Source organism: Pristis pectinata, chromosome 16 (genome assembly GCF_009764475.1).
Source record: "Pristis pectinata isolate sPriPec2 chromosome 16, sPriPec2.1.pri, whole genome shotgun sequence".
Classification (NCBI taxonomy): domain Eukaryota; kingdom Metazoa; phylum Chordata; class Chondrichthyes; order Rhinopristiformes; family Pristidae; genus Pristis; species Pristis pectinata.
Window position 1 is genome coordinate 32,882,678 of NC_067420.1, and position 21,684 is coordinate 32,904,361.

General features: G+C 39.4%; 1 protein-coding gene across 1 annotated transcript; it reads left to right on the plus strand.

The window, feature by feature from the left end:
* Positions 1-547: 547 nt before the first annotated feature.
* Positions 548-20,063, plus strand: LOC127578875 (transcription factor GATA-5-like). Its single transcript, XM_052031407.1, is given in 7 exon segments — positions 548-591; positions 1,425-2,161; positions 6,623-6,789; positions 7,843-7,968; positions 14,161-14,248; positions 19,937-19,999; positions 20,002-20,063. Coding segments are annotated over 6 exon segments (1,035 nt in total). The 5' UTR covers positions 548-591; positions 1,425-1,632.
* Positions 20,064-21,684: the final 1,621 nt, after the last annotated feature.

The following is a 21,684-nucleotide window of genomic DNA, read 5'->3' on the forward strand; positions in this document are numbered from 1 at the left end:
CCCTCCCCACCCCCGTTCTTTAGACCTATGGGAGTGGGTCATAGCATGAAGCGAATCATTGACATAATAATTTCAGGAACAGTTTCCTTCACCTCACTATTGTCATTTTGCCATTTCGTTTCATTTTCCAAACCGAAGATTATATTAAGCAAGAGTGGGGATCGGTGTAACCTGCTTTCAGGTCGTTAACGCTCTTCAAATTGGATTATGACGCCAAAGGATTGGGTTCCCTGTCTCTTTAAGAATACAGTGCCCTGCTATGTAAATACAGAGGGGGGGAAGGGCTTGCGTCACGTGATCCCGGGGCTACAATTAGCTCAGTGAATTGGCAGAGTTGGAGCGGAGAAAAACACAGGCAGCTTTCTGAAACAAGTCACCCATCAAGATAGGAGACAGGTCAGTCGGTATCAGAAGCACCCCAAGCAACAGTTCCTTCGCCGCGCACGTCGCACTGACAAATTACAATCTTCGTCCTGCAATCTTGGATACTGGTTCAACAAAAAAAGGGGAGGGGGGGGGGGGGAGGAAGCGAGTTCTCGGATATTTGATTTTCTCCACTCATTCCAGCGGCTGGTCGCTCTGGATTCGATCGTAAGTATTTTGTTAAAAGTAACCCTCCCAGCCAATGAATCTGCCGGCTGGAGGTTTTTTCCCCCCCTTGTCCTTATCTGTCAGGTTACCTTATCGCATAGATAGAGGATGCCATGTAAAACCTTAACTAAATTGCCATTACTTTAGAGCAGCACAGTTATCGAATTTTTTTCTGTGATTTGTGTAGTCAGAGATAAACCCAAGTTAGAAACTTTTATAGGGCGCCCTGGGATAAAGGTACAAACATTCCATAAACTCTCCCGACTCCCCTTAGATACATATTCTTTTAATTTTCTGCTACAGCCGCGGAAATATTTAAATCGGGGGTGATATATACACACAAGCGAGACTCAGTTTATTCGGATAACACGAGAAATATTGCATGCTGGAAAACTTGCTTGTACCGAGTTTTTGTTAGGTACATCGTGAAATTGCCACCCTTGATTATCTGGATGTAACCAGAGCATTTAGTCAGAACAGGTCCTGAAATACTTTCTTAATGCATGTAATAACCATACTTCATATGGAATCGCAGAAGATACAACATTTTAGAATGAGCTTTTGGTGCTCTCTGCAACTCCGGAAGTCGATTTCAGATCAACATCTACGCTCGTGTATTTAGAGCAAAACATTACTTTAAAAATGTCAAATCTAGATATTCCAATTTAAAAATGCTGAAATAGAAGTTGCTGAAAGATCGTGGGCTTCACGTTATGCGGAAGTTGTCACTTAGAACAGGTACTTCACTTTATGGAGCGCACCAAACTAGGTTTGGGTAACTGGGAGTGGATTATTGTTGGGTAATTTGTAATTGTGATCTATATCTGTTTCAGGTGAATTTCTTACTGAATAAGGTCAGAGCGTGGATAGAGGAGAATTAAAAAAGGCTTCCCGCGGTCACCTTCGTTTTGAGGGACTCCCCTTATGAAATTAGCAATGAACTGATCTCAAAGTGAAGGCAATTTGAGTGTATTTAGAGCTCAAACGATTTCAGTGTGCATTCGTTTTCGTGACGCATCAGGGCCTAAAGTCGGTGAGAAAATGTACCAAAGTCTGGCGCTAGCTGCGAATCATGGACAACCGACCTACCCCCACGAGGCTTCTGGCAATTTCATGCATTCTTCGGCGGGTTCCCCCATGTACGTGCCGACAACTCGGGTCCCGTCCATGTTATCCAGCATACCGTACCTCCAGAACTGTGAATCGGCCCATCAGAGTCATCATCTGAGCAATCACACGGGTTGGCCGCAACCAGTCACCGAGAACTCTGGATTCAACCCCAGTAGCCCGCATCCTTCGACCACCTTCTCCTATTCTCACAGTCCCCCCATGAGCCACGGCGCAGGGAGAGATGCGGCGTACACCAACCCCTTGGTCATCAGCGCCAGCGGCAGGGAGCAGTACGGAAATGCCCTGGTCAGGTCGGTGAATGGAACCTACTCCAGCCCATATCCTACCTACGTGGGGCCAGAGATGACTTCAGCATGGCCACCTGGTCCCTTCGAGAGTTCCATGATTCACAGCCTTCAGGCAAGACAAGTCTCCATGTCTGGAAGGCGATCCAGTCTGGGTAAGTCACTGAAATTCATCTTCAAATGTAATAACAAGGATTTGGAGAGTGCTGATCAACCACTCCAGTACAAATAAATGTTTTGTACCACTTCAGTAATCAAGGCTTTTATTTCCAATACACCTTCAGGGGACCTTTCCAACAAGCATAAAGTCATTTGACCACTACAATATTCGGATGAACTTTGGGAGCTGAGAGCCACGGGTCACTTCATAACCCACACCCACCAAAATAATTCCAATTGGGGGATAACATTCATCTTTCAATAAAAGCAGATTCTTCGGAATAACAATTGAAACGTAATTTTCCGATTTCAACTGTTGATGGTTGACATTTAATCCACGTGTGATGAGAATTGGCGTTTCAGTCCAAGGGTATGATGAATATAATAAATACGGAGAACAGCGGAGGGTTGGAGCTCTCAGTATGACCTCAGGGCAACTGTGTACCTAATAGCTTGAAATTACAGTCAGTGTTTGATTTATCACACCCTTCGACTGTCATTTGTTTTAAAAATGGGCCATCTTTTCACCCGTTTTAGGCAGACTGTGGTCCGCCTGTTGCGATGCCGGTAAGCAATTGCTTCCATGCCGTATTATTCATCCGAAACTATAGCGCACTGACATCTGTAAATAAGTCATTGTAAAGCTACTCCCAATGTGTGACTTAATTTCACATAAACCAGATCCGACCGTGTCCCAGAGAATTTTCCAAGTTCTGTTCGTCGGTGTATTGGATATCTTATAAACTTAAAATTTGCCAATTTTTATGCATAAAATTCTATTTCTTAAAAGGTAACTGTCTTCTCTGAAATTGGCTTATGTATTATTCCCTTCGTTGATAAAATGTCATTGATAAAATAATAATTAAAATTAATTTACTTTTTTAATTTATTTTTTATTATACCTTATTGGAAATTAGAATTATATAGAGGTGTTCTGTATGTAACCTGAAGTCAGTCCTTGAACAAAGCATGCAAATTAAGTCACCGCCTAACATTCAAGTTACAAGTATGTCCTAGAGCACTAACAAATAATTGCGCGCCACTATGAAGTTAACATTTGTAGCAAAATATGTTTTGACAAATGCGATTCTCTCAGATACAAATTGTAAAAAACGTACATTCTGCTGGACAATTAGACACCACACAGAATGGTATCGATCGCCTGTCCATTTAGTGACAGTTTCACTTTCTCTGTATTTCATTTTGTTTTCCCTTAAATATGTGATTTGTTTTTTTTTGAAGAACTTACTTTCATATCTTATTTATGTTCTTAAACATTTCTGTTTGACTGTGGTCTTTTCAATAATTTTTTGTGTCTAGCCGGGCTCTGCGAATTTGCAAAGGCAAAGGTGTATGTGCGTCTTTTCGGCAATCCTCCGGAGAGATAGTGGTCCAGTTCAACTCTGCAGCAGTTCATTTAGAGCTCCTAAAGTCATTTATGCTCTATACTTACTCAATCATCTGTTTAGAACTTTCACGAATTCGAACGAATCAAGATATTACAATGAAAACAATGTGGAACGACTTTTTAAATTCCACATCTTGGTTAATGCTATCTCTTTCAGCAGAAAACTGCAGATCCCATTTCATTTAAATTTTCACTCAGCGATATGTTGCTATGTGTGACACATTTAAATTAATCTGTGGCGTTTATTCTTAAAGAGTAAATATTGCAATGATCTTTCTGGAAACGCGAGGGCTTAAAGGCCGCTTTTGTCTCCGGTACATGGAAAGGAATAAAGGTTAGAAACTAGACGCGGAGATGGCCACGTTAAACACGATAATTCCTCATTTTATTCGGCGTCTGGAAATCCAGTTTGAAACAAAAAAGAATGGAGTCCTGAAGTAATAAAAATACCGAGGACTGGTTTGGTTTGATTGGCTGCTTACAAACCTGTTACACTGAAGTGCGTTTATCTCTGCAAATATTCTGTCTAGCAAATGCAGGGCTGTAATTTATGTCATTGCCCGATAGCATTAAGCAATGTAGATCGGCTGAATCTGGCCTCGACAATACTCTTTGAGTCATTTTCTAACACTAACTGTTTTGAAGATGTTTAAAGTAACATACGAAATTTATGGTTTGTAAGCCTATTAAGCACTTTACTGGATCACATTAGCTCAGAGCAGTCTCTTCAAAAAGTCTATGAGTCCTCTGACTCAAATCTCCAAAACAATCTACAAATACACCCCTTATTTACTATAGATGAAGATAGAGAGAGACAGTGAAACTTGATCGACCATCCTCCTAAGTATCAAGCACACTTCATTACCTGCTAATACTCAACGTCTACTTTTAAGTGTCATAGATTTGCAATTAATAGGAGTGATTGCAAAGACATATTTTCAATATTTTAACAGCCGTGGAAAAGTGCTATCAGAACAGAGATACATGTTATATCTTTGCATTATTAGATATAAAATTAATTAAGTGATAAATAGACACAGTGATAAGATTTATCACAGGAACTTCGATTAAGTGCGGCGGTGCAAATCCAAGCCTTCAGATTGAAAGACATACCGCAATGTTTAACAGTTTCACGATTGCTTCAAAATATATTAATGCGAATATAAGAATCAGCTGATTCAAAGCATACATTTGCCTTTATAAATATATTACCACATTTATTTCAATCTGTCCTCAGACTTTCAAAAGATTCCCTTCATAAGAATTTTCGGACTCCCGACAAACAATTATTGCGAATATACATTCATTTTCAACATTTACCGCCCTGCAAGAAGTTAACAAGAATTAAGTTCGCTGCCTACATAAAATATTTCTTACTTTTATAAAACTACAGCAAAATAGATCTCGGTAGACCGTGGTAAACAGTCAATTCCTTCTGCAATCGCGCACACAATCGCTATGATACAAACGTCGTGTAATACAGAACTGAATTGGAGGAGGATAAGGAATTATTGAATTAGCTTCGTTTGAGTAAACAGTTTTCTCTCAACAACTAAAAAATCTAAAGTATATTTAACTCCTTTATATAAGGAAGGTATTTGTTTACAGCACGTTTTGACATCTGCAGGAATAAATCCAGAATGTTGACCTGTTTTCCGTCCACAGGCTGTCATTTGTCAGCCGAGTGCAATAGGTGTGATTGATAAATCGGGTAGTGGATCACAGAGCGTTCTGTAACACAAATGAGCATTCCATCAGTCTTGGGAGCCAGTCTCCTTGTCGCCACTAGTCAACATCCAAAAACACTTTGATGAAAAACGGGAAAGTTTGGCAAGGCATTATGATTTCTATCACCAACCCTCTTCAGAAAAAAAACCTACAGTTTAATCTTTTTTTCCTACTTGGAAATGATTTGTGCCTTCTATTAGAAGGCACTTTACAATGCATGAGTATCAATGCAGTCTCAGGCACGTTTGGATGCCACTTTTTTTGATCACAACAAAATTTATTGTTTCCAGAATTGTCTCTGCACCAGCGAGACCATTAACTTGGACTGTCAGATATGGTTCAACTCCACAACATCCACAATATTTATTGTGTTGCTATCTGACGTACATTTTGCTTCCAATAACATCTTTAAGTTATTACTGTTGTACACACAGTTTTAGAAATATTTAAGGATGATTCAGCATTTATTTGGAAAATGACCTGAAAAGTACAGTTCACTGGTGACTATCATTACTGCTGCTAATTGGAAGGGAACATTAGGACTTTTATCTAAGGAGTTTTTCCACAGAGAGGGGAACGAATGCTTATTGCTTTATGCTATCTAGAAATTTCATAATGATATTCAGAATTCCCCTTGAAACATTTTAAGCTAGAAATCTCTAACCAGCATCCATTTTAACATTTATACAATGGATGATCATATTGCAAGGAATACAGATATTCTGAATTAATAAATAAGTTTCAAGTGGCAACTTTTGCCTGTGAACATTTGCTATCCCAATTTCCCCGAAGAACTGTAAAACTTCATTAGTAATTTTTTTTTGAAAATAATTGAAATGTTGGAAATAAAGAATTCGATGTTGGCATTCGATTTGTACCAGTTATTTCCATTGGCACATAGAACAGACATGAATGGTGAAAAAATTGAAATTTAATAATATTTAGTATTAGAGGAAATATCACAACCGTTTTGTGAGTGGAGTTGGTGAATTGTACCAATGAGTGGAATTCCATAATACCCTAGAATCCAAGCAGGGTTTTGATTTAAATATTATTTTTCTTTGCTAATAATATTGGGGAATTACACCCAGTTTAATACATGAAAAAGCATATTAGTTTAAGTGAATATAAGATAACATACTCCAGGACCAAGCAGGGCAATAAATAATATAATTTATTAGCTGTGGAGCCATTTTTTAAAATTTTATTTCTTATAGAATGTATTTTTAACAGGATGCACTTTTCTGACAGTCACAAATCTCTGTATTATACAAACCAGATGTCACTGATTTCTTCCTTTCCCTTTTATTTGATTAAATAGAAATGTTGGAAGAGTTCCCCGAGGGCCGGGAGTGTGTGAATTGTGGGTCCATGTCTACTCCGCTCTGGAGACGGGATGGGACGGGCCATTATCTCTGCAATGCCTGTGGGTTATATCACAAGATGAACGGGATGAACCGACCACTCATTAAACCACAGAGGAGATTGGTAAGCAGTTTGGTGGATCCTGATTCATTAGCAAAAAACATCTTTCAACCAGTACAGAACATCCTCCAAGACCCACTCACACATCTCTCAAAAAATCCACTGTTTTGTGAAGTTGAATAACCTGCAATGCCCCTTACAATCATAAAAGGATATCCTGCAAAAAAAATTAAGCACTGAATTTGTGATTATTTCAACAGATCGTCTTTCTGTTTAAAAAAAAGTAACTTTCCCTCCCTTTCCCCATTGCAATACTTTCACTGGTGGTCCAGACTGTTGTAAATCAGAAAAGAAATCAGGGCTTCATTGATTTTAGTTGTGTAGTCTGACAAGAAATTAATAACTGAAGACTGGAGTGGTGGTGGTGGGGGGGGGGGGTGGGGGGGGGTAGTTGGTGGTGTCACTAAATCTTCCAAAATCAAGAAACCATAAGCACTACAGCTTTAATTAGTTCTTTTTCTGGATTCAATGCAACTTAAGCTCTGATACTTTGGAATAAATTTTACTTTCTGTCCTTAAACACCATTCAAGTTGAATAGTCTGCAAAACACACTCATAATTTTTATGTCTTAAATAACAACACTACATCACAATGTTGGGGGTCAACAACTTCCTTGACAAGGTCAGAGTTGTGAAGAGGCATCCTTCAGAGGCCCATTCCCCATTCTGAATAAACTACTTAGACCTTGACGATATAAATTATTTTAGCCTTGTGCCTTTCAATAAGTACGAGAGGAACCTTGGTCCTTTATCTCAGTTTGAAAACAACACGCACACAGTTGTGCCTGGGCTCCCTTCTTTTATACTGCCTATTTTAAGCTTGCATTGCATTCGGGTAGTTGATTCCTTGTTCAAATTGTGTGCACATGTACACATTGGAAAATTCCTTTCACAAAATGGAATAAATAACAATGAGAAAAATAGATTACAATCTCAGTTCCAATCAAAATAATTGTTCTGCAAGTTGCAGTAATATTATAATTTTAAAAAGATGTCTTAAAAGGCATGGATCAAACATTGTGGATTTTAAGCCGCTCCAAAAATTGTGTTTTACAGTCTTCTTCCAGACGCGCTGGTTTGTGTTGTACTAACTGCCACACCTCTACCACGACCCTATGGAGGAGAAACGCTGAAGGAGAGCCAGTGTGCAATGCTTGTGGGCTCTACATGAAACTTCATGGGGTAATAGTTCTTTACTTTTGTAATTAGAACTTAATAGACCTGTGAACTGTTCAAAGGCAAAATGTAAGCAATCTGTTAGAATTTATATAGTTTGAGTAATTACCAATTCTTTTATTGAATAATGTTGAAAATGAGGAGAGAATGAAATGTTCAGTAGAAACAAATGTGCAGACCATTTTCACTTTACTGTGCAATCACAATAGAGAGGAATGATTACCAGAGCATAATTATCAGACCAGCTATGATTTAAAGTAATAGGCTACCCACTCCCATTGCTCATGTTGAAATGATTGATAAATAATTAATAAATAGACAATATAAAATATCACGCAAGTATATTAGAACCATACACCTGCCTCTGAATGCATTACCTTCATTTGCTCATGTGGCAATTTAATAAATGAACTTTGTTCTTTAGCTTTTGCTAGCTTCACCCAGCTCTCAGGCACAAAGTTATCTGGAAGCTGTTTGTAAAGCATAAGCAAATCTGCTAGCATTAAGACTGATATTTACAATCAACAAGTGTAAAACAGATTGCGAACTAACAATGCTTTGAGACACGTTAGATTCTAGGTGAAACCTACTTAAAAGTGTGCCATATTTTGATTGAGGCGCTTTTCAGTTTCACTGAAGTGAAGTTTGGTATCTTAACATGTTTAAATGTAAACTATAGTAAAGATTTTAGGTATAAACGTAAAGATACTATGCACTGTTCCACATTATAGATATTCATAGGCCATGTGTCATAGCATAGATGCAACAATGTGGGCCGATGTGTGTCAGAAATGTAGACAGAAAGGGAGAGGAGAGGAGATATGAGAATGAAATCTAGTTGAGGAGTCAGTGCTAGTTATAATTTTCATTAATTACAGAGCATTAAATTGATTCGGAAAATAGCATTTTTAAGATATCGGAAATTTGCAAACGACAACACACTGAACGCAATAACTAATGAAGCATACCAATGCGAGTTAATCCTAAGGGATCCATGCTGGATAGATCAGTGGACCGAGAGGTGGTGACGTAGTGCAATTTAAGCCCATTGGTTGGTTAATTGGCTACTGGAAATCACCCCTTAATGTGGGTATGTGACAAAAGAAACGAAGGGGAGTCAATGGCCACAGGAGGGTGAATAAACTGCAGAGCAACAGGGGAATGGGATTGATGGGATTGTTCTGTTGGGAGCCAGCATGGACCAAATAGGCTGAATGGCCTCCACCTGTGATAAACATAGGAGATTAGGTGGAGGTATGTAGATTATGAATTAATCTGTTTATAGTAACGGAGCAACAAGATGATTTGGGGAAAGGGTTACTGTGGGTTCGGTGTCTGAAGACAGAGAAGGTGAAAGAACTGTATGTACATGGATGTGGCTTACAAGCAAAATAAATAACACCACTGAATTTACGAATGACTGAGATTTTGAACTTTGACCTTCATATTAAATGAAAATTATTATAAGAAAATGGAAGAGCCAGAGGAAGGACAAGTAGATCCATGAACTCAGAAGAGGGAGTTATGGGGAGTCTGCTGAACCTTTGAAGAGGAAATATGATAAGGGGAGGATTTAGGAAGGGCTTTGAGATTTTTAACACTGGAGGAGAGTTTGGACCCAAGGAACTACTTAGTCAGGGAGATACAAGAGTCTGGAATCTGGAACAAGTAAGTCAAGGACGGGATTTAAGGATCACAGGATAGAATTTTAACTTAAGTGTGCCAAATAAAATGGGGAGGTTAGACCGACTTTCTTTGAGATTTGTTCAAACACTCTCAGTGGTAGTAGCAGAACAACCTCCTTGGGAGAATTCTGTATTTTAAAAAAATGGCTTAAAATTATTTGCTAATAGGAAAGACAATAAAGCTATTACTTTCAAAATCATTGGAAGGAAATGGATGGATGATGTGGAAAATTCAGTAGTCTCCCCCTTCAGTAATACTACAGTAATCCAGACAGTATTGGAATATCAGAACTTATTTAGTGCTTTTAGATGGGAAATGAATTTCACTAGCAAGGCTCGCATTTATTTCCCATCCTTAACTGCCCTTGAGAAGGTAATTGTAAGACCCCATCTTGAACTGCTGTGGTACTTGTGGTGAAGGTTTTCCCACGTTATTGTTTGGTAGGGATTTAGACTCAAGTGATGATGGAGGAAAGATCTACAGGCGAGGGTTGGTGTGTGACCTAGGTAGGAAATTTGCATGTAGTGATGTCCCTATCTACCTGCAAACCTCATCAGATGTGATGGTGGTGGATTTCAGAGGTACTGACAGAGTAACCTCAGCATGCTTTTCTTGTAAAAGGTGAACGCTGCTGCCATGGTGTGCCAGTGTAGAAGGGAGTGAGTGGTTAGGATGGTGAAGGGATGCTAGTCAACTGGGCTGATCTGTCTGGTGTAGATTGAAGCTCCTTGAACGTTGATGGAGCTGCACAATGATCCATCTCAGTCCTGATACGCCTTGAAGATAATGGTAAAGAATTTTGGCGTCAGATAGTACACCACTTGCTAGTAGAACAAAAGAAAAATTTATAGAACTGGGGTGAACTGTACAATGGTATCAGGTTGGCTGAAGCAGCCTGATGTGAATCACTTGACGTTTTCCAGAAAGCTGAAAAATGCATCAAGACTACAAGGAATCAATTCTTCTCTATGGTTCGAAAGCAGCAACCAAAGAGCATACTTGTAATAATATAGCCCCTTATGATGCATCAAAAGTAATGGATTATTTTTGAAGTATAGACATGGCTGTTAAGTAACACAGTTTGTGAAGCCCAATTCATGCTCAACATACTTCCATCAAAGAAATTAAGTGTGAGTATTAGCTAGAACATCAGGATAACTTTCTGCTCCTTTTCAAAAAGTACCTTTGATTTTTATTGATAAAGTGTAAATTGCAAGGTTTTGATGCACAATTTACAGGATGCACTGAACACAGTGCATTCAGTAAAATCATGAGCTCTTGTAGGATGACTTAAACCTATAGGCTTCCAAGCCACCTCCAGTCAAAATGAGTGAACTCTGAAAGTCACATCCTCACAGGATCAGATTCACCTTGGTATGGTTTTTATGACTGAAACTGAAGAGGCTTTCATGCAAATTTACTACACAAGCTTTTTTATGTGGAAGTAACAATTTGTTCCAAGTGTGGCCAAGCCCATGGAGTTAGAAGATACTGGGAAATTCCAGCAGTTTCATGGTGACCTGTTTGCATTTCTCAATACAAATGCTACGAAGCTTGGGGTTCCTGCACAAACATGGAACTTATTAACTTGCTGGTCGTTCTTTGTTGATAATTCTCTGTTTGGGCATTGAGGTTGAACACTTAATGGAATTTAGCAGTGGAATGCAAACGTACTGCATTTTCCCCATTCATTGGGAAGTATGTCCACTCAATCTGCACCAGTTATACCTTGCACAAGAATGAGTCCGTTCATTTCAATGTAAAGGAAATTCATTAGGTGCAAGGTGATTAACTATTTTAATAATTTGCATTTACAAAAATGTTCTTTTTCAAAAAATTTATAAATAATGTTTTTAAATTTCTTCACATTTTTGCTTTTGAATGTTTTGAAATTCAGTAACATTTGGAAACATTTTAAAACCTTGACATCTTTGACAGTTGGCTAAGCCTCAGAATGTCAAAGTTTATTTCTGCTCTTTGTGTGGTGGCCATTACATCGTACATGGTCCTGCATCCACACAGGACCTTGAAAGTGTGAATCAGGAAGGCTTTGGGCAGCAAGTTGATACACATGGACTTGCTTTTCCTGAGTTCATATTTACCATACGGATCGCCACAAATGTGGGTGACTCACTTCTTTTACAAAAAGAAGTGTACATCCCTGTACACACAGTTCTTTCACCTTCTCTATCTTCAAACACCAAACCCACAGTAACCCTTTCCCCAAATCATCTTGTTGCTCTGTTACTATAAACAGATTAATTCATAATCCACATACTTCCACCTAATCTCCTATGTTTATCAAAGATGGAGGCCATTCAGCCTATTCGGTCCATGCTGGTTCCCAACAGAACAATCCCATCAATCCCATTCCCCTGTTGCTCTGCAGCTTATTCACCCTCCTGTGGCCATTGACTCCCCTTCGTTTCTTTTGTCACATACCCACATTAAGGGGTGATTTCCAGTAGCCAATTAACCAACCAATGGGCCTAAATTGCACTACGTCACCACCTCTCGGTCCACTGATCTATCCAGCATAGATCCTTTAGGATTAATTCGCATTGGTATGCTTCATTAGTTATTGTGTTCAGTGTGTTGTCATTTGCAAATTTAGGATCTCTTAAAAATGCTATTTTCCGAATCAATTTAATGCTCTGTAATTAATGAAAATTATAACTAGCACTGACTCCTCAACTAGATTTCATTCTCATATCTCCTCTCCTCTCCCTTTCTGTCTACATTTCCGACACACATCGGCCCACATTGTTGCATCTATGCTATGACACATGGCCTATGAATATCTATAATGTGGAACAGTGCATAATATCTTTACGTTTATACCTAAAATCTTTACTGTAGTTTACATCTAAACGTGTTAAAATATCAAACTTCACTTCAGTGAAACTGAAAAGCACCTCATGCAAAATATGGCACACTTAAAAGTGGGCCTCACCTGGAATCTAACGTGTCTCAAAGCATTGTTTGTTCGCAATCACTTGTTGATTTTACTTCTTTCACAAAACTCACAAGTTTTGGTCCAAAGTGTAATGTAATTATAATATATTATTCCATTCAAAACTCTAAATGTATGTTGAAGCAGTGGATGCATATTCAAGTTTGAGATAGAATCATGTTTTGGACAAGACAGGAATCAAGGTTATGATGATCAGGCAAGAAAATGGATTTGGGGACAAGAGTCAAATCAGCCAGTACTGAATGGTGCAACTGGGGCTGATGCATCTTTTGGTTCTTTTCCTTTTTCTCAATCAATTCATGAAATTACATGAGAAATTTAAAAAAAAAATTTTTTTAAGTAATTACAAATTTTTCAAATATTTCTAAATGTTTCAAATCACTGGAGACATTCAGATAGAGTGGAAAAGACATTAACTTTCAAGAGGACCATCATGAAGGTCTGGAGCTGTGCCTCAGGATCCACCGCTTGAGGACTGTTCACTGCTCACAGACCATTCTGTTTTTGCAGGATGTCTGCAGCTGTCGTGCTTCCAGGAGACTGGGAGCTATACGGGCTGCTAAACTTTAGTGTGATTGAATGGATGAATCCCACAAGAGGCAAATATGCAAGGTATGGGCTGGGTCCAACACAATCCAGCCAATGTGATCATTTTGTTCAGAATGCAAGTAAACATTGAAAATTCAACAACATCTTATGTTTATATAGTCCCTTAAATGTTCCAAAACATTAATGGAGATATGAAATAATTCAAGAGCTATTGAAATTATTCAAGAGCTTAGACATACAACGAGGATTAATGCAAGTTGAGGAACACTTCATCTTCCATCTGAGCACATTTCAACCTTCCAAACAATATCGAATCTTACAACCTTAGGTAACTCGCTCTTTCTGTCTGTATCAGACTGGCTATATCTCTCAGCATTTGGCTCAGGTTTTCCTTATTCTGTTCATATAGTTTGGCCTGCTGAGCATGTCCCACAGCCCCCACCATTTACAACACATTTCACAGACAAAGAAGCATAACATGTTGTATCTGCCCCACTTTCCCATTTAAGTTCACCCTACGAGAGATATTCTTTGTTCTACGCATTCCTCCCTCACCTTCTCTCCTACAGAAAACTATAATGTTTTTCTCTTTCCCAGTTCTAACAAAGGGTCCCAAGACTTGAAACCTTAACTTTTTCCTTTCCACAGATGCTGCCTGACTTGCTGAGTATTTCCAGCATTTTCAGAGAGAGCTAGAGAGCTTTAACAAAGGGCAGTTTCCATTTACCAGTTCTGGATTGAATTGTCTGTTGAGTTTTCTGTGTTGATATGACTGGTCATAGAAGTGAAAATCCAAGTGTCTCCAGGATATGAAAGAGAATAACCCAGAATGGACATTGATTAGGTTCTACTGAAACCACATAGAAACACCACAGCATATTTGGGTTTGATCATTGTTCAGTGTTGTCTCTAGTAACTGCATACGTTGTAAAATACCGTAATGTGTGTATAGAATTGGATTCACAATTTTACTGTGTTTTGTCCTGCAGGTACCACGCCCACTGGCCATGAAGAAGGAAAGCATCCAGACAAGAAAAAGGAAACCTAAGAATGTTAACAAATCCAAAGGTTCCTCAGGTGCTTGAGTATTCCTGCTATCATTTCATTGATTTGCACCTTTTTCCATTCCTTGTGCCAACCTCAAGTGTGTTACTGGGTGGTAACTGGGCAGAAGGCTCATAGTCAAGGTAATGCTTCCAGCCAGAAGAGGTAGCATACCGGACCAATGCTTTGCCTCCTGAGACATACAATCAAGGTTGGTGTAGGATGTACCTTAGCACCAGGCCACTGTATAGATCTCCCCAACAGAATAATGTCACAAAAGTTATTCAAATCCATTCCTCTGTCAAGGTGCACAAGCAACGGTAGTTATCCTTCATCCTTCTTGCCTTATCGGTTTGCTTTTCATTACATTTGAAGTAATGCATGTGTACTAAAGGAGTCTCATGCTTCCAGATGTACACTGCCTCTCCCAAGTACAGGCAAGCAACCGACTTGCTTCCCTAAAGGGGAAGTCATATAAATACTCCAAGATAGAAAATGGGACTAGCATGCAGTCAGTCAGACAGTTACAAAGGTATCAAAAGTAGAGAGAAAAATGAACAGGAATGTTTGATGATCAAAGAATTAAAGAGCTTGCATTCATATGACATGCATTTAAGATAAAGTTGGAGTGCTTTATAATATGCTGAATGAAAGGAAGCAACAGAAAGGAGATGGATATTAAACATCCCTCAAAAATTTCAATTCTAACTAATGATGAGTATTTTCATACTTTAATATTACAGAAATATCCTCCTATATGTGTGGAACAGATTTTTTCTAAAACTCTGCATGATTGGCCAATGGCAGATTTTAATTGACTGCTCCTGGGAAACCACTACTGTACCATCAGGCACCCAGCTGTAAATGTATTCTTACACTTGTGATAAATTTTAAAGCCTGGATCCACCACCTCACGAATCACAAGTTGTAGATGGAAATTTTATTTACATGACATGATAAATTGCTAATTTATTATAATATGTCATCCATGAATATAATTAATAACCTTTGGTCGGAATGCTAAATATGCTATATCGTCATATCACCAATTAATGCTGCTACTCAGGGAATTTCCAGTTGTCAGTTTAAAAATTGTGCCAGAGCTACAATAGTGCAAAGACCATCTTGTAACTGCTCAGGTGAACATGCAATTAAGAGCAGGAGTAGGTCACCCAGCCTTCCAAGCCGCTCATCAATGGCTCGTCTGAGGGTAATCCCAACACTTCGGTTATGTCTCCTTCCTGTAACCTCTTGCCTTTCAAGAATCTTTCTGTAAAAATATGCAAAGATTCTGCTTTCACTATTCCTTGAGAAAGAGGGTTCTAAGTATTCACAACCATGAGAGAAAAGGTTTTGCCTGATCTCTGTCTTGTATTTTAAACAGTGACCCCTAGTTCTAGACTGTCCTACAGGAGAAAATATCCTCAATACATCCTCCCTAATAGGAGCTCTTAGGATCTTGTATGTTTCAATCAATTCCCCTTTGCCTTCTGAAGGCCAGGAGGTTAGAAGCCTTGTCTGTCCAAGCTTTCCCCATAAAGACAACCCACCCATGCTAGATATCAGTCCAGTAAATCTTATCTGAACTGCTTCCAATCCATTTACATCCATCCTGAAATAAGACGACCAATATTGTACACAACACATCATTTGTGGACTCACCAAGCTCTATCTAACTGAAGCAGAACCTTCCAACCTTTATATTAAAGCCCCTAGGAATAAACAATAACGTTGTTAGCTTCAGAGCAGGCAGCATGATGCCTCTCAGCTCCACCAAGTTCAATCTTGACCTTGGATGCTGTCCATGTAAAGCTTGCACATTCTCAGTGTGACTGTGCAAGGTTCCTCCCACACCCAAAAGATGTGCTGGTAGGATAACCGGCAAGTGTAAATTACTCTGTAGCACAGAGAAGTAGCAAAAGGATCAAAGGCGAGTTGGTCAGCATGTAAGAGAGGAAATGAGGAGTAGTGGGACTCGGGGGATTGCTTTGCTTGGAGTTGGCATAGACCCAATGGGCTGAATAGCCTCCGGTGTCACAAGCAAGTTAAATTTCCTAATTACATGCACAATAACTCCTTGCAAATTGTGCACCGCCCGAGCCACAACAAGTGGAGCCTGGGTCATGCTGAACAGAGCTGGGAGTATTGAGCAGACTCACACACTGAATCAGAGAGGCCGGCTGACAGCCACTCCTCCCATGCCTGCTCACTCTCCCATCACAGCCGTTTCTGTGATCCTCTCCCACACACTATCTTTTGTTAATTCCAGCTTACAAACAGTTGTCAGGAACAGAACCCCATCATAACATGGGGACTGCCTCCATGTCCTCTTTGCAACTCACTTTCTTATCCAGCCTTTTGGTATCTGTAGCTTAGCCTCCATACATTCAGTGCCTTCAACCAAGTCATTTAGATAAATTGCAAAGACGGAGGCTCCAGCACCAGTCTTTTTATGGTACATCGTCATTACATGATGCCAGCCAGATAAAGGCCATTTATTCCTGCTCTGTTTTCTGTTAGCCAACCAATCTACATTATTATATTTCCTCCTGTTACCTTTCACAATAACCTTATCAAATACCTTCTGGAATCCAAGTATATTACATCCACTGGTTTCCCCTTTATCCATAGCACATGTTACTTCTTCAAATAACTTCAATAAATTGGTCAACGCTGATCCCTTTCACAAAAAGCAATATCGACTTTGCCAAATTACTTTGGGATTTTTGACCCAAGTGCCCAGTAAAATGTCTTTACTAATATCTTCTAACATTTTCCCTATGACAGACGTTAAGCCAACTGACCTGCAGTTTTCTGCTTACTGTCTCCCTTTTTAAATAAAGGAGTTCTCTTTTTTGCAATCTTCAAATCCAGGCAAGTTTAGGAAATTAAAAACCAATGCAACCAAATATATGACAAGCTATTTTTTAAAGACCCTTGGGATGAAGTCCCTTCGGACCCAGAGACCTGTCAGCCGCAACTTACAGTTCCAATGATTGCAATTTTCCCCACGTTCTTTCCTCCCAATTCAACATTTAGGGTGCCAATTCTACAATGTTACTTGTATCCTCTTATAGTCAAGACCAGTGGAAACACCCGAATAAAATATCGACAGAAACTCTTACTATCTACTTGTATAATTCTGGCAAACTTAAATTTTTCCTTGCATCTCGACTGATCAATTCCTTAGGTAATTTGGCAATTCGCCTTGGCTTGGCCTTTAAGTAAAATTCTAGTTTTTGGGCTCATTCTTCTCTCCCTCAAGCTGAATGTAAAATTAAATTGTGTTATAGAACATAGAACAGTACAGCACGGAAAAGGCCTTCGGCCCACAATGTCGTACTGACATAGCTAATCCCTCCTACCTACAGAATGCCCATATCCCTCTATTTTCCTCTCATTCATGTGCCCATCCAAGCCCCTCTTAAAAGCCCCCAATGAGTTTGCCACCACCATCCTATCAGGCAACGCATTCCAGGCATCCACCACTCTGAGTAAAAGATGTACCCCTCACGTCTGTTCTGAACCTACCCTCTCTCACTTTAAATGCATGCCCTGATCAATGCTACCTTAAAGTGTCTTCACCGGAATTCATTAATTAATCCTGCTATGTTGCACAATACCAGGGCTAGTATCTGCTTTCTTGGTGGCTCCAGAATATGTTGTTCTGAGAAACTATCCCAAAGTCAATATGATCTCTTCATCTAGGTGACATTTTCTATCTGATTTTTTCCAGTCTATTGTAGATTGAAGTCCCTAATGATTATCATCATACCTTTCTGACAAGCTCCCATTATTTCATCCTTAGTACACTGTCCTACTATGTGGTTACTGTTAGGGGGTATGTACACAACTCCCACATGTGATTTTGTGTCCTTGTTATTTCTGATCACCACCCAACCCACTTTATGTCCTAATTTCCTGAACGTAGGACCTCCATGTTGCACTAAAGCCATCAGTAATTAATGGATCCACTCCTCCACTACTTTCCTCGCTCCAGTCCTTCCTAAATGTCATACTTTCTTCAATATTCTGGCCTCTTAATCTTCAGATCATATTTCAATTGCACTCAGTTCATCTGTTTTGCTTAAGTGCTATATTCAATCAGATTTAGAACCTTTCGTTTTATTCTTATTATTTATATCTACCAGCTTTATCTGTTGAATTGCTATTGGATTTGCACTCTTGATCCCCTCCGTTATAGACTGTTTATCATTTCCCTAGCTAATAGCTTTCTCTCTAGCCTTGTCTCTTGATTTACCAATCTTCCCAACTTTGATCCCTTGCACCCACTATTTAGTTAAAATCCTCTCCACTTCTCCAGTCCATGGGGCATTTTATCCCCTCACCCTTTCTGCTTTCCGCAAGAAACTGCTCTCTCCGCGACTCCCTTGTCCACTCGTCCCTCCCCACTGATAACTCCCTAGCATTATGCCTGTAACCACACCAAGTACTACACCTGTCCCTACACCTCCTCCCTCACCACCATTCAGGGTCCCAGACAATCCTTCCAGGTGAGGCAGCACTTCACCTGTGAGTCCAAGGCTGTCATTTATTGCATCCGGTGCAGCCTCCTGTACGTCGGTGGGACCCGATGCAGATTGGGTGACCGCTTCATCGAGCACCTTCGCTCCGTCCGCCACAACGGCCAGGACGTCCCGGTAGCCACCCACTTCAATTCCATATCCCACTCCCATACTGACATGTCTATCCATGGCATCTTCTACTGCCACGTTGAGGCCAGATGCAGGTTGGAGGAACAACATCTTATATTCTGCCTTGGGCATCTCCAACCTGATGGCCTCAACATCGATCTTTCGAACTTCTGGTAACCCCTCCCCTTCTTTTTCTCTTTCTTCCCCTCCCCCACCCCCACTCCTTTGTCTTCCTTATTCCTGTGGCTCCCTTCCCCCACCTTGACGACCTGCCCATCGCCTCTCCGCCCGTCCATCCTTTATTCCATGGGCCACTGCCCTCTAATACTGGATTCCTTCTTCAGCCCTTTGCCTCTTCTACCTATCACCTCTCAGCTTATTACATCTTCCCCCCCCCCCCCCACCTACTTTCTTATTCTGGCTTCTGCCCTCTTCTTTTCCAGTCCTGATGAAGGGTCTCAGCCCAAAATGCCTGACCTGCTGAGTTCCTCCAGCACATTTTGTGTATTGCTCCAGATTCCTGCATCCGCAGAATTTATTGTCTCAGCATTTTATTCTCACACAGTTTAGTGAGTTAAAAATAATTAAACAATCCGAATTAAATGTTATATTTCCACATTGGTCTTGCCACCAGTACTTTGGCTTCCTGAACCAGAAGGAAGGTTGTTGATTGAGGTTTTATGAAGCACAAAATCTCTGCTGAGGCTTAATGAAGCACTGGAAAGCGCGCTGTATCATTGCAGTTATGGCCTGCCCAAGATTCCCATTTAAACAAAACCAAAAATTAATCTGTTTTGCTGCATACAGTATAGATGAGCATCAAACAAAAAATCATTAGCGGAGGAAAACATTTCCGCAATTGATAAGAGAATTGGACATTGATGCAAAACTGGAGGCACATTTGCCATCAGTCCATTTTGTACCATCAGGTCTTCTGTTAACTTACCGTAGAGTTACCAGTTCATGTGTATCCGTGACTCAGATTTCAACAATCAAATGAGATTATCTTGGACATTTGTCATACTGTTCAGAAGCTGAATAATTAACAGTTTTGTTACTCTTTCAGGTACAACTTCAGGAACTAATTCCCCATCTTCTATATCAAACTCTGAAAATGCATCAACTATTAAACTGAATCTGATTTGGCCTCATCTCCATATGCCGGACAAACAGTGGTGTCTGTCTCTCAGTAAAGTAAAAAGAACACGCAACATCCTTTTGTTGCATTCAAACCATACAATAACCTCTGAGAGTATTGAGATAAACAGCTGACACAGTGGTTATAGAGAAGTTAAAATAATATTGGAATTCCATTGATTCTTCATGAATGTTATTGGACAATTATTTTATGTACTAATTTAGCTTGACATTTTTGAGTAAATGTAATTGAAATAGTGAACCCTGAATACAGGTCCTCCCCAAGTTGTGACATGATTCTGTTCCTGTGAACTATTCGTAACCAAGTAGTTTGCAAGTTGGAAATGCGGCCACGAACAGAGTTCCCACATAGCAGAAGAGCCTGCAAACCCCACAGCAGACAGCAAATCCATACGGCTGTCTCTCAGCCACCCGTTTGTATGTATGGGCTGTACATAAGTCGGGTGTTCGTAAGCTGAGGTGGACCTGTAATAATTTTTATTACAGTTAAATAATAAACAGTGCATTAAAATACCAGTATATTATAAATTGTTTATTGTTAAACAATTGGAATAAGTTTAGTGATTCTTATTTCTGTAGGCACCACCACAGCAATGATAAGTCGTGAAGATTTGAATCCAGGTCCTTCACAGTTGAAATATGTAACCGAAGATTATTCTTAATACCTCAGCCACTGTGATCCACAGACTGGAGTTAATGTTCCACTCAGACAAGACTCTTGGTGTGCCTTGCGCTGGCATAAATTACAGTCGTTTTTGCAGCTTTTCTGCTATCATTGAGTGGATAATCCAAATATCCTAAGGAATTGAAAGAAATAACGTGAACCCAGGTATTTGTATTGTGTATTTCTATTGGTGAAATGCTACAAAAACGTACATATCTGAACATCCCAGCAAACACTTTTATTTCCATATCTGGGTACAAGCCTTATTTGTGAATCAATAAATTCCAACATCCCTGGCAACAAGCGATCAAGTGAAAACGTATGCTGTTCATCTCAAAACTATGAATGAAATCAAAACCATTTTGAAGTGACTTCTTGTTAAACTATTTGTGAGTGCAATTAATTTCATTAGATCGGTAATAACAACTGATCCTGTTAGGCTAAATAACTTAATAATTTAAAGGGAAGTGTGAACAGAAATTATTGTATGTTTTGTTGAAATATTGGTTCTTTCAGTGGACAGATATTTCACATCTGCTTTGAATATTTTAATGTTATACTAAGGTGCAGTCAGTTCCTTCTTTGTTATAGAACTTTTAAAATACTTTGCCTTGTTTGAAAAAAAGATGAATTCATTCATCTATAATCTATAAATATATATAAACAAAATCAAGGCTTCCATTCGCTACATGGAATATTCACAGATTGTTAATGGGAAAATAGGACTGAGCAGCATTTGGCATGTAAAATATATTGTAGAAAGGTTATTATAACAATGCTAATGTTTTGCATATTCAAAAAAATACAGAAGCTCTATTTACCTTTGAGACACTGTTGTAAATACAATATAATAACACCACAGTTTTCATCAATCATTATGCAAGAGCTAAACTGGGAAGCAAAACTAGGAAACAGATGTTTACTGTGGATTTGTTAACTTGCAAGTTGAACTCTGAGGTACAATGAGGAAATCACTCTAAGCCATAGAAAAT